Source organism: Petaurus breviceps, unplaced genomic scaffold (genome assembly GCF_028583685.1).
Source record: "Petaurus breviceps papuanus isolate PSGF00001 unplaced genomic scaffold, PetGlider_PUasm1.0 138, whole genome shotgun sequence".
Classification (NCBI taxonomy): Eukaryota; Metazoa; Chordata; class Mammalia; order Diprotodontia; family Petauridae; genus Petaurus; species Petaurus breviceps.
The window spans coordinates 24,318,377-24,332,220 of record NW_027185694.1 but is presented as its reverse complement, the minus strand read 5'-3'; the positions used below and the strand labels follow the sequence as shown (position 1 = coordinate 24,332,220).

General features: G+C 40.3%; 1 protein-coding gene and 1 pseudogene across 1 annotated transcript in view; both read left to right on the top strand.

Annotated features, from left to right (window-relative positions):
• LOC138144246 (lipase maturation factor 1-like) overlaps window positions 1-13,844 on the top strand; it is a 191,752-nt gene that overhangs the window by 128,111 nt on the left and 49,797 nt on the right. The window contains exon 4 of the mRNA XM_069065612.1: window positions 6,048-6,201. Within this exon, the coding sequence (XP_068921713.1) occupies window positions 6,048-6,201 (154 nt within the window). The remainder of the gene's footprint in view (window positions 1-6,047; window positions 6,202-13,844) is intronic.
• On the top strand, window positions 12,471-13,420 carry LOC138143948 (methylosome protein WDR77 pseudogene; annotated as a pseudogene).

The following is a 13,844-nucleotide window of genomic DNA, read 5'->3' as shown; positions in this document are numbered from 1 at the left end:
ACTGCTTAACTTATTGTGAGGAAAGTTGTTGGAATGAGATGTTATTATTAAGGGGATACAAGCTACTTGTTAATAGTGGTAATAAATATATAATCACATTCACATTGATATTTAAATGTAAAATACTATGAATAAACAAATGGTGTTAGCTTGTATACATATCAAAAATCTTTATCTTTTCCCTACCAATTAAAGGGTAGAGATATTACATTTGTTTGAACTTTCTGAGGCTTTGCATCTGGGACCAGCGGGTGTTTAGGATTGTTGGCACGTGGTACGAGGCTCATTTTGGGGACTGAGAAGTGAAGTCACAAGGTTAGATGATTCAGTCCTACAAATGCCTTCTTTTTAAAAGCTCAGTGGGGAGCCAAGTCCTCTTGTGTACCTCATTACTTGCAGTTTCCCACTATTTCCCACTGATCCCATGGCTCAGCTCTGATCATCTTTGGGGAATTATAATAGTTTAGAAACATACATGCTGGACCCTTTGCTTCCTTAATTAAGCAAGTCATTAAATGGGCACTAACCTTAAAAACATGCTTAATCTTCATTTCTCCAGCAAGTACAGAATCACAGGATTTAGGATATCATACTAAAGGCAAGAGTTGGAGGCCTATTTGGGAGTGTAAAGCTTGGCTGTGAATTTGAACTTGGCATCACTATACTACAGATAATCATGAAAAAGGAAATAGGGGATTTTTTTTAACCAAGAGGAGAAGGGCCTAATTAAGCTTGGGCTGATGTGCACTTACCTCCTTCATCACCTAATTTCTGTCCCATGAAGAATTTGTTTCACATGCCCAGAGATTTCACAAGGAAACAGGCCATATGTGAGAGGAGAGAGGTTCTTTATACTCTACAGGATACTATTTCTTACCAGTTTGGTATATCAATATCATTTACATACATTGTACAATAGCAAAGAAGTGGTAACCCAAGAAACCAATGGAGAAAGTTCTATCCTAGAAGATTCACTCCATGTGAAATGCTGGTTTCCTCTGAAATAACATTTCAGTATTGTAGGTAGTTACCTTTCATTATATGTCCTGCAAGATTTATTTCAGATTTTTAACAGTCAATACTTCTAATTGGTACACCTTTCCAGATAGAATAGTGAGACATCTTTGGAGTAGATGTAAAACCCTGACACATCTAAAGCACACACTGTAGAAGGCTTTCTTTATATACTGTGTTCTACTAACCATGTGGTTTCAACAAGTCACTTGCTTATTCTGGGTCTTGGTTCTCTCCTCTTTAAGGGAGTTCTTACTTTATAGCAAGATAAATTCAAAATGCATACATGATTTAAACATAAAAGGTAAGACCTTAAGCAAATTAGGGGAGGAAAAAAATTACCTGTCATATCTATAGATAAGGGAAGAGTTTATGACCAAACATGAGGTAGAGGGATCTCGGGATTTAAGAGTGGATAATTTTTATCATATGAAATTAAAAAGATTTTTCACAAACAAAACCAATGCAGCCAAAATTAGAAGAAAATCAGGAAACTGTGGGGAAATTTTACAGCAGGTTTCTATGATAAGACTTTTTTTCTTGAATACATAGAGAACTAAGTCAAATTTATAAAAATAAGAGCCACTGATAAATTGATAAATGGTCAAAGGACACAAAAAGGAAATTTTCAGAAAAAGAAATCAAAGCTGCCAATAGTCATACAAAAAATGCTCTAAATCACTAAAAACTAGAGAAATGCAAATTTAAAAACTCTGGGGTGCCACCTCACACCGATCAGATTGGCTAATATGATGGAAAAAGAAAATAAATGCTGGAGAGGATGTAGGAAAATAGGTGCACTTGGTAGAGCTGTAAACTGGCTTAGCCATTCTGGAAAGCAATTTGAAACAATGCCCAAAGGGCTACAAAACTGTTTCATAACCTTTGACCCAGCAATACCACTACTAGGTCTGTATTCCAAAGAGATTAAAAAAGGCATATTTGTACAAAAATATTTATAGCAGCCCTTTTTGTGGTGGCAAAGAATTGGACATTGAAGGGAATGGCTGAACATGTTGTGGCATGATTGTGATGGAATACTATTGTGCTATAAGAAATGACAAGCAGGCTTATTTCAGAGAAAAAAAAACATGGAAAGATCTATATGAACTGATGCAAAATGAAGTGAGCAGAACCAGAATATTGTACACAGTAATAGCAATATTAAGCATGATCAGTTTTGAAAGACTTAACCACTCTGATCAAGACAATGATCCATGACAGTTCCTAAAGATTATGATCAAAAAAATTGCTCTCCACCTTCAGAAAGAGAACTAATAAACTCTGAGTGCAGATTGAAGCATGTTTTTTTTTACTTTCTTTACTTTTATTGCTCTTTTTTGGGTAACATGGCTAATATGGAAATATGTTTTGTATGACTTCATACGTATAATAGGTATCATTGCTTGCCTTCTCAAAGGGTAGGGTCAGGGCCAGAGGGAGGGAGAGAATTTGAAACTCGAACTAAAAAGAAATTTAATGTTAAAAAAAAATTAAGTGATCCAACCTATAGGAAAAAAAAAAGGTAAGAGAGTTGGATTAAATGGTCCGAGGCACTGAGGAAAGCATTCCCTATGGAGAATGATTCCCCATTCTTGAAACAACAGTTATGACTGTGACTGAGGCACAAGTGAAGGGTGGGGTGGTGCAGTGTAGGTTTCGCCTCTCAGTTCCCATTAAAGCAGGATTCTGCATGCATCTACACTCTTCTTCGTGCCCTCCTCAGTCTTAATAGACGAACAGAATATTTACCCAGGTCTTAGTGATTGCTAGCAGGCAGGACAGAATGCCTGTGTTTTAATTCCCAAATCCAACACTTCCTAGCCTCTCTGATTCTCATTATCCTCATGTGTAAAATGAGCATATTTGCATTACCTACCTCACAAGGTTGTTGTGAGGAAAGTGCCTTCTAAACCTTCAAGTGACATAAAAAGGTGAGTTATTACATGTACAAGGGCTACCCCAAGCACTGTCTATGATTATACTAAAAATCAATCCACAGATCAATCAATAAATGTGAATTGAATACATACCATTGACTGATTACTGGAGGTAACACAAAGGACCCATAAAATCATCTTTGCCCTCAGGAAACACGCCATCTAATGTGGAAGATAAGATACAACCATGATCATCTACAATATTTCTATAACACTTTTTCCTTTACTAAACACTTTCCTCACAACTCTAGGAAGTATACGTTTTATCACTCCATTTTGCAGATGAGAAAACTGAGGTACAGCAAAGCTAAATATTATAGACATTGACCTCAGAGATCATGCTGGAGCAAAAATCCTCCCTGACAAGTGGTCATTCAGCCTCCATTTAAATACTTTCCTTGATAGGGAATTTGTTACCTCCAAAGGCAGCCCATTTCATTCTTGAATACCTCTAATTGCTAGGATGTTTTTCTTCACATTGTGCTAAAGTATGCCTCTCTACAGCTTCCAGCCTCTGGTCTTGGGTTTTTTTTCCCTTTGGGGTTAAGCAGAACAAGTCTAATCCTACTGATGTCATGTCCTCCCTCCAGCCCCCCAACTTAAGCTATCTCTTTTCCATGCTGAGCATTCCAGTTCTTCCAACAGATCCTCAGAGGGCATGGTTTCAAGTTCCCTCATCATCCTGGTTGCTATGCACTGAATGGACTCCATCCTGTCCGTGTCCTTCCTCAAATGCTGTACTTAGACGGAATTCTCCAGGACAGAGAGCAGGAGAACACTAACGTCCTTCTTTCTGGATACTAACATAGGGCCATCTTTTTCAGCTGTGGTACCACACTGTTACATCTATGGAACTTTCCTTCCACTAAGGCCTAGATAACTTAGCCACAACTTCCAGATTCTACACCTGACTTTTTCATTGTTTTATTCTTAATTTAACACCAAGAAAGGAATATTTTCATGTACAAAGCAGAAAAAAGACCATGTGAAATCATGACTATTACATACAACTTTGGTCTTTTTACATACACATGTAATAAATTCAGCATGTTACTGTTGGAGCTGTCTTGTTTGTGTTTTCCTCTAACTTCTATTATGTTCCCTCCTATTCATCTTTTTACATGATTTAAAATTCTTTCTTCTTTTTTGGCAACATAATCACTAATCATCCAAGTCTCCCCGTCCACACAAAAATTAAAAGGGAAAAATAGAGAACTTGTAACAGAGAAGCACAGACAAACAAAACAAATCGACATTTTCCCATGTCCAGAAATGTTCCACCTTTTCTGCATCTTGGGCCCCACCATCTCAGTCAGGAGAACATACTTCACAATCGGTCCTCTGGAGTTGTGGTTGGTTATTGTGTTCATCAGTTTATACTGAATTTTTTAAACCCAGATGTAGAACATTTATCTTCCCTACAGAACTCACTTTTGTTTCAGCCTGTTACAGAACAGAATGGAGAAGATTATGCATATTCAATTCACATTTATTGAATAATCTGTGGATTAATTTTTAGCATAATCATAGACAGTGCTTGGAGTAGAATGTTTAGAAAGCACTTTCCTCACAACAGCCTTTTGAGGTAGGTAGTGCAAATATTATATTCATTTTACAGATGATGATACTCAGAATCAGAGAGACTAAATGGTTCACTACATAAGGAAATAGCAGAGAAAAGGTTTGGACAAAAAGTTCAATGATAAGCATGTACACGATTATTCAGAGACCAAAGAGCCAGATGTCCTGGTTGATACCAAGTGTTTGTGTTGGTAAGAAAAGAAAGCTAAAGTTTGAAGCATAAATAGGTTGAGACCAAACTGTGAATAGCTTTGGATTCCAGATAAAGGAATTTAGAGTTGACCTTACTGTCAAAAGAGAACCATCATTAAATAATCTGAAAGGATACATGGAAAAAGCCAGTTTGGAGGACACAATAATACAGCTGTCTGTGAACAAATAGATGAGGTGTATGTAGCATGTCCTCTCAGGTTCAGTCCCCAACTCCCACTCACCCCAGAGCTGGGCTACCATATCCCTTTAGGATTCTCAGAGTAAAGCTGAGGGGCTCGAGGGATTGTCTTTCTACTACTACATAACTCATGAGCCGTGTACTTCCTGCCTTAACTGTCAACTGCAAATCAATGTAGTCAACCAGATGACCATGGTATAAATAGCTAAAACTTAGTGAGCACATGAAAGTAGCTTCCTTTTCCTGTAATTCCTTTACTCCATTTCTAGGGGGCTATGTAAGAAGTTCCCCTTAGATATGGCATAGTCCTTTAAGACCTGTCAATCTGCATCTATCTTTCCCTGGCACCCAATGCAGACCGCAGCACCAGCCGTTGCTGTCTCAGAGAGGATAATACTAGAATGCTAATGGGAAGATGGGTAGCATGAAATCCTGCAGACCTTTGGGAACTCAGAATCCTCCTCTAGCCAAGGCATGTAGAGAGGGAAAGGAGACCATGACCAAGACCAGAGTGCTTTCTTCTTCCTCCAAGTGACTCATGGGGTTTAACTGAAACTCTCTCCTCGTTTGCCTCTCACTTGCTAGAATCCCAGTCTCTGCCAGATGCTTAAATAACTTGCTCTTCTATTTTATAGGCAACCCACAGGGCCCTCATGACTAAGTTTCCTCAGCCAATCTGAACACTTCCTCTCAAAGCACTTCATTCCCTCTTAATCAAAAGCATTTGATGGTTTGGTTGACTGATAATTCTTTTCTCTTCTTAAAGGCACCTAGGCATCTAATCTTATCAGCCAGCTGGGCTTGGAGTCAGAAAGACCTCAGTTCTGATAATTAAAAAAACAGATCAGCCTTGAAATAGTTGAAGGCAATAACAACAACAGTGCACACAGCATTTTAATTTTTATTAATACTTTCTTCATAAAGTATTACTATGCCCATTTTACAGACAAGGAAATAGTCTCAGGAGAGTAAAGTGTTTTGCCAATCATGCTGCTCGTAAAAGGTGAAGCCAGAACTTGAACCCACATCTGCAGATTGCCATTCCAGTGTTTTCAGTCCATGTTTTCTCCACCATCCCAAACTGAAAACTTCAACTCATTTTCTCTTTCTCTTATTTTCAGGTTATTTGGTTCGAAGACTGGTAAACATCTCTTTAGGCATCCTGATTGCCTACCTAAGCATTCCTGTGATTATGAATTTGCTTAATTCCAAACAAGTTATGAATACCTCATTCAACCCTCTCAGACTAGTCAACACTTACGGAGCATTTGGAAGGTACAATTCACTTCCAGGGTATCTTTTATCCATACTTATCTTTTCATTCTGGTTTTGTTTTCTCATTATCTTTCCTTCCATTCTTTTTTCATCTATTTTTAATGAACTATTCAATGAATCAGGCTTTCTGAGTGGCCACTGTGGGGTAGAAACATGGGAATTAGGAGGCATGATGCCTGTCCTCAAAGTCACAGTCTAGTAAACTAGGTAAGGTAATATATACACAAATAAATGAAAGATTTATGATTTTTGTCAATATATGGAGCTCTCAGTATGAAAGTTTTTTCCACCAATGAAAGGTATAGCTAATCTAACATAGATAAATCCTGAGGCATACAGAGGTTGAGTGACTTAGCTGAGTTTTACAGTAGATCATGCCTTTGACATAATATTGTCCGAGACAGGATTTGAACTCACAACTTCCTGATTTCAAGCCCAGAACTCTATCCAACTACAATCTGCTGGGTCAATATAAAGGTAATATATACAATTGAAAATGTCAGGGACAGAACTAGTAGCCTATATATGTAGCTATACTCCAAAGTTTTAGGTGATAGGTAGTGGCTAAATGACTAGAATCTGAGGGAAATTTCTTTATAAGGAATTTCTAAAAGATTTCAACATACATAAATCAAAGACCTGTTGTCTGCATGGTACTGTCTAGAGACCTCAGGGGAAAGTGTGTAGGGTTAATTCAAGATATGTAGCATTGTTGAACTGTAGTAGGAAAAAAAAAAACATTTGATTTAGAGAAGGCTTGAATTCAAATCCTTACTCATAAAACTATTGAATTCTAACCAACCGCTGGAGATCCTACTGTGTTTGTTGTTCAGTTGTTTTTCAGTCATGTTTGACTTTTCATGACCCCATTTGGGGTTTTCCTGGCAAAGATACTGGAGTGGTTTGCCATTTCCTTCCCTTACTTGTTTTACAGATGAGGAAATTGAGGCAAACAGGGTGAACTGACTTTTCCAAAGTCACATAGCAAGTATCTGAGACTGGATTTGAACTTGGCTCTTCCTGACTCCATGCCTGCCACTCTATCCACTGTGCCACCTAGCTGCCCCACTGGAAATCCTGTGCCTAAACAAATGATTGCACTCAAGGACAGATGAGGTTTATTTAATTTTTTTTAATTACCTTTTTTGAATAGTGCAAAGAGAATGCATCTCTTACCCCTGCACCACTTCCAAGTATCTAGTAAATCTGCATCCTTCCTCAAGAGAAATAGAGACGGCAAATAGGTAGAGATGCTTTTACCTTATTACAACCTAGTTTTCCAGAATTTTAAATGTATTTTCAGAACATTGCAAGAATAACAGTAATAATTAGTCATTACCTGAAAGTTCCCATTTCAAAGTGGAAACCATGGAGAACTGATATGGCTTGGTTTGGCAGCTCACTAGCCCTAAAAGAAACTGAACCCTAGGTACCTGTGAGTCTTCTCATCTTTACTAATTTACTTCCCCATAACTGATTCTGAATCAGGAAACAAGGTGTCTTTCACATAAGCAAAAAGCCTAGAATTATCATAGAATTTTAGAAAAAAAACCTGGAGGTCACCTATTTTCTCATAATGGATCCAACACAGAAGTTCAGAGGAGGCATGATCTACAAAAGGAGCCTTTACTGGAACCATTTGTCCAGATGTCTATACACAAATGCACAGAGTAACAAGTAAGAATGAGTTAGATATCCTAGTGTAAGGAAGCAAAGTTTACCTCACAGGTACTACTGAGACTTGATGGATTATGGCTCTAGAAGAACACACTTAATTCAGAAGAAAGAGGGTAGAAAAATGGCAGGCTGTGGAAGGAGGTGGCAAGTACCAGGGTCTGTTAAGAAAACATGCTCACATAAAGAAATCTAGGAAACAGTATTTTGTCAAAAATTAACAAAGGCAGATAAAGAAACAGTCTTGTCAGTGGGGCATACTGCAGACTATCTAGACAAAGAAGACAGATAAAATATTTCAGGAACAGTTTATAAGCCAGGCACAGAGATACGATCTATAGAATGGTGTTAGGGGAAAGCAGGACTGAGCCTTCTATTATCTAGATATCTCATGGATTTGCCCTTTCACACAAACCCATAGCAGAACAACTAATATTTTCTTGATTTGCCATAATGATAATTACTTCTTTCCAAAAGTACAAGAACCAAAAGAGGAAATTCTAGTCTTGGCGGTACTTCTTTCACAACATCTCTTACATCCAGTGCCTTCTGTCTACTCATGGAGCTGCCACCTTAGTTAAGGCCCTTATCGCCTCTTACCTAGAGTGTTGTAGTAGCCTAGTGGTTGGTCTTCGGGCTCTCATCGCTCCTATATGCTTCAGCCAATGCAATTTTCCTTAAACATTGATCTGATCATGTGATGCCCCTACTCAGTAAACTCCAGTGGCTCCCTATGGCCTCTAGAATAAAATATCATCTCCTCTGTTTTTAGCTTTTAAAGCCCTTCCCAGCCTCTCTTCCAAGTGTCCTCGAACATCATTATTTCCACTTGCTCTTTCCGCCATCCAGCCAAACTGATCTTTCTTTTCCTTACGCCAGGATAATCCTTCTTTTATGTCAATGCCTTTCCTGATACCCCCAAACTATTAGTGCCTTCTCACTCAAAACTACCATTTCACTGCTTTTTCTATATTTATATTAATTCCTTTTATATTTATGCTGTATTTTATCTGTACTTCTTGTGTTTCTAGTTATGCATATAAATTCCTTTCAGAGAGAAATTGTTTCATTATTTGTACTTGCCTCCCCAGTGCTTGAGACAATAGGTACTTTAATAAGTACTTATTGTTTATTGATTGATTGGTATTGCAATATCTTGAAAGTCTGTTTCTTTCCTTTAGGGATCTTTCTTCCCTCTTCTGTGTCATTTCTATTTGGAAAGCTAGCAGAACCCAAAGAGGATGTACTAAAATACTTCTATAATGTTTGAATAATCCTACTTCAACCAATAAAAAACAATTCCAGCTCATACTGAACATTCAAGGGTGTAAAAAGTGAAACTTAGAATACATGGCAGGAACTATTATTATTAATAGAAGTTGTTGTCCCTTGTTTCCACTGTGTAGCTCCTCAGAGCTTCAGCCTAGGGTATGACTCAGTCATGTAGTCACTCATTCATTAATTCATTTAACAAACACTTATTACGTGTGATTTGTAAATTCTAGAAATTTGTTTGGTGAAAGTGACCATTACATGATGAAATGAGCACAAGGATCTATCTCCCCATCAAGTAAATTCTCTTTCATTATTGAAACAAAAGGAAAAAGGGGTGAAGAAGATAGGATGGAAAAATACATTTAGCTGTTGAATCATTTTACAGTCGTGTCCAACCCTTCATGACCCTCTGGGGTCTTCTTGGCAGAGATACGGGAGTGGTTTGCCATTTCCTTATCCAGCTCATTTTACAGAGGAGGAAACTGAGGTAAACAGGGTTAAGTGACTTGCCCAGGGTCACATAGCTAGGAAGTATCTGAGACAGGATTTGCACTCAGGAAGATGCATCTTCCTGACTCCAGGATCAGAATTCTATCCACTGCACCACCTAACTGCCTCTAGGAAAAACACATATAAATTCCAAATAAGTCAGTGTGAGTGTGTGTTTGAGAGTGAGTATGTGTGTGTGTATGTGTCCACGAGCTGCATTCCATTCAGTTACTTTAATTGCATGCATAGGAGTATCTGATTTTGTCACTAAAGCCCTGTCTACAAATAGAACTCTGATGGCTCTTTTCTCATGTCTTACCTATTCTTGTCTCCCCTGATCTTTACTCTGTACTCTGTTCCAAGCAAACTGTGACCCAGGCCATCTCCCAGAGCCCGTGCCCCACTCTCTGTGGGCTTAAGTTCAAGGCCTAGCTGAAATTCCACCTGGCCCATAAAACATTCCCAGAGCCCACTAGGCAAAAGTGATCTTTCTTTCTTCAAACCTCAGATAATACTCTGTACTTTCTTATACTCTTATCCTATTCTAGTGTACACATTTATGATTATTTTTATTATATTAGATTTTTGTTTCATATTCCACTTGTAGGCAGGAGGCCACATCTGATTAGTCTTTGTGGCTCCCCCAGCACTGACTATACTAATTGCAAACAGTAGGTAGTTACTAAATGTAGAATGAATACCCGAAATGCAAGTAACATGCATGTATAGACATATGTGTTTGCTGTGTGGCATCCTGAGAACATATATGGAGGCCTGCTTAGGGGCTATCTTTCTAACCCTCTCTGTACACTTCCAATTAGGTGCAATGATCTTGTTTTCACTTTCTGTTTTCCTTGGCACAGCCCTCCCTCCTCTTATGACTTCTACTCCCACCCCCAACTGCTGCTGAGCAATGGCTTTGTGAGACCCATTTCTCAGCCAGAATGGTGCCATGCTTGGATGCCTTTAGATAGCTGTTAATGGGGCCCCATGAGTCAGCTATTAATGGGTGTTCTTCAAGCACTGCGTCTGGGATTTTCTCAGCTGACTGGAGGCCAGACACTAGAACAGAAAACCAGGCAGTAACTAAGGGAAGGAGAAAGAGAGGGAGAAAGGAAGAGAGAGACAGAGAGAGAGAAAAAGAGGGGGGGAGACAGAGAGAGAGACAGACAGAGAGAGACAGAGAGACAGAGAGAGTCTGTGTGTGGTCTTCATTATACCACAATAGAACTAAACTTACACCCTGTTGGTTCAAAGACAGAAGGAATAAAAATGAGAGGGAACCTTCCAATCTTCTCTGCAGCTTTTGGAGCCACTCTTCTACTCTGCTTGTCTCAGTTACAGTTGGTCATCAAAAGGTATTTCTTGAGGGCTTGCTATAGGCTAAGCTTGTTACTGGTACCTAGTAGAGACCATTATTTTTTCACACAGACTGTCACTTTCTTTTCTTTTTTTTTTTTTTAGTTTTTTGGAGGGCAATTGGGGTTAAGCAACTTGCCCAAGGTCACACAGCCAGTAAGTGTTAAGTGTCTGAGGCCAGATTTGAACTCAGGTCCTCCCGACTCCAGGGCCAGTGCTGTATTCACTGCCATCCTGACTGTGTGACTTTCAAAATCCCTGATCCTGAGGGACTTCCCCAGCACCAAGATGGTCTGGTTACTGCCATAGTAACTACCTCAATTCACCAACAACCCAACTCCGAGGTCTTATTCCGGTATTCTTTCTCCTTACATTATGCTGCCTTTTGATAGATACAGCATCATAATTTGTAGCTCTAAAGAACTAGAAACAACTTTAACATTAAAAAGTTGTCAAATAGGGGCAGCTAGGTGGTACAGTGAGTAAAGCGCTCACCCCGGAGTTGGGAGGACCTGAGTTCGGTTCCAGCCTCAGACACTTAACAGGCACGCACACACACACACACACACACACACAAACAAACTAGCTGTGTAACCTTGGCCAAGTTACTTAACCCCAATTTTCCTCCAAAAGGCAAAAAAAAAAAGTTGTCAAATATCTGCATAAAGTCACTTCCATTGCCCCTAGTAGAGGCTAAAACTTTTTGTCATTTTCCCAGGGAGGTGGAGCAGCAGTAAGTAGACCCTGGGGAATTCTGTCCAGCTATGGTGTCATGGAGCTTTACTGGGCTTGCTCCATGGCTGCTGTCCCACTTTGGATAGAGCATTGGGCTAAGAGTTAGAAGGTTCTGGACCTGGCTTTATCAATAATACACTGGAACCTTGGCAAGTTGTCTAAATTCTGAAAGCCTTACTTTCTCCACAGACAAAAAAGGCAAATGATAATTCTTTCCCTTGGTGACTACCAAGCCTAGGGAGGTCCAAGGTCATAAATTAGGGGACTGTGCTTAGACTTTCCTTTTAAATGAGACCAGAGTAGTATTATTGATAAAAATGTGAGGGGCAGACTAGTAGACTACAGGTATACAGAGAGACAGTTTGTGGAACCCTGAGCTAGGAATCAAAAAGGTGGTCTCAGATCTTGGCCTTGCCATTTAACTCATATGTGGCCTAAAGCAAGTCATTCCCTCTCCCTGAGCTTCAGTTTCCTTCTCTGTAAAATGGAGGGTAATAATCCTTGTGCTACCTCTTCACAGGTTTGTCATGAGGAAAGTACTTTGTAGACTTTAACAGACTATAGAAATGTGAGAGGGAGGCAAGCCTCAAAAAGTGGGGCTCTGTCCTCTGGCGGGAAAAGGGGAGGGAGCCCAAGTAGACACCATGTGAGGAGTGGATGAGAACTGGAGCCACAGACATGTGGAGGAAGTTGCTGCCCCAGCAGCCCATGCCTCCTGCCTATCCAATGGCTCCTGACAACTGGGCACATCCTGGGCTGGCTCCCTGTGACTGTTCAAGGACTCCTGCTTGGCCCCCAGCAAGTGCTTCTGCTTGACTAGGGTCCAGATCAAAGTCAGGCTGACCAGCCTCACCTGGGAGGGGACCAGGGCATTCTCGTGGCCTCCAGATCAGGTGCTGTGGAACTGTGGGAACTGGATAAAAACACTCATCACCAGCAAGTTTTGCAAATATGAGCATGATGGCAGTGACCGCTGTCGGTGTCCTGGTGCTCAGCACACAGACTGTCTATGGCAACAAAGGCTTCTGCATAAAAGTTTGGAAGCTTGCTCAAGAGAAGGTACTCAGATCCTATAGAACTCACTCTGGCCAAGTCTGCTGTGTAGTTGCTTCTCCACACAAGGACCCTGTATTCCTGTCATGCACTGAGAGCAAGAGAATTTTACTTTGGGATTCCTAGTGTCCTAAGCCAGCAGCACATACCAGCATGATGGGAAGTGCCTCCCGTGACCTTCCCATCTTACTGACCTGGCACTCTCAGAAAAGTGAAGCTTTTGCTTTTGGGGATGAGAATGACACAGTCTCCCTTGTGGACATCCAGAAGCCTGGCTCTCATCTGTGTCTTCCCAGAGCCTCTCAGGACTGGTATTCTCCCTTCCTGGCATCCTTCAGCCCATCAAGCCACTTCTTACTCACAGCCCGGGGGCTGGGACCATCGAGTCTTCCACCACATTGTGCCCATGAGCCAGGTACAATTCCTGATCCCAACAGGACTTGAGACAAAAAAGGCAAAACTCCTACCCACAAATCTGCACCCACCTATCCCTTGGTTTATAAGAAGACAAGTCCTCTATGTAAAAAAAATAAAATGTGCTCCATGGTGGTTATGCTTACAGGTCCAGAGCCCCAGCACCCGTGGGCTGGCTGTAGAAGCCCCATGTAAAGATACAATACGTAGCTCCAGATGACATCACAGAGGAAGTTTGCCTTGGAGTGTAGACAGAGCTGAATTCCAGACAAATCTCTTTAGTCAACAAAGAGAAGGAAACAGGAAAGAAATACTAGACTGAGCATCAGGCTCCTGCTCAAGCACACGTAGGTGTGTATTCAAATCCTGGCCTCACATGTAAATGTCTGTATAATACAAGAAAACATTATGAATTTCAGTTACCTATGTTTGCTTTGGAAGAGGGGAGGAAAAATAGGGTAAGCAAGGATGCCAATGCAAAAGACAGTGAGCTGAGGAGGCTTAAGCTAGCAAGAGACCAAGACCCTGAGCTTTGCCAAAAGCCAGAGGAAGCTTCCATCCCTGGAAAAAGCAAAGGGACTCAAGTCTCCCACCAGCAACAAAATGAATCAGGGAGGAATTTACTGACCCATTACATTGCAGTC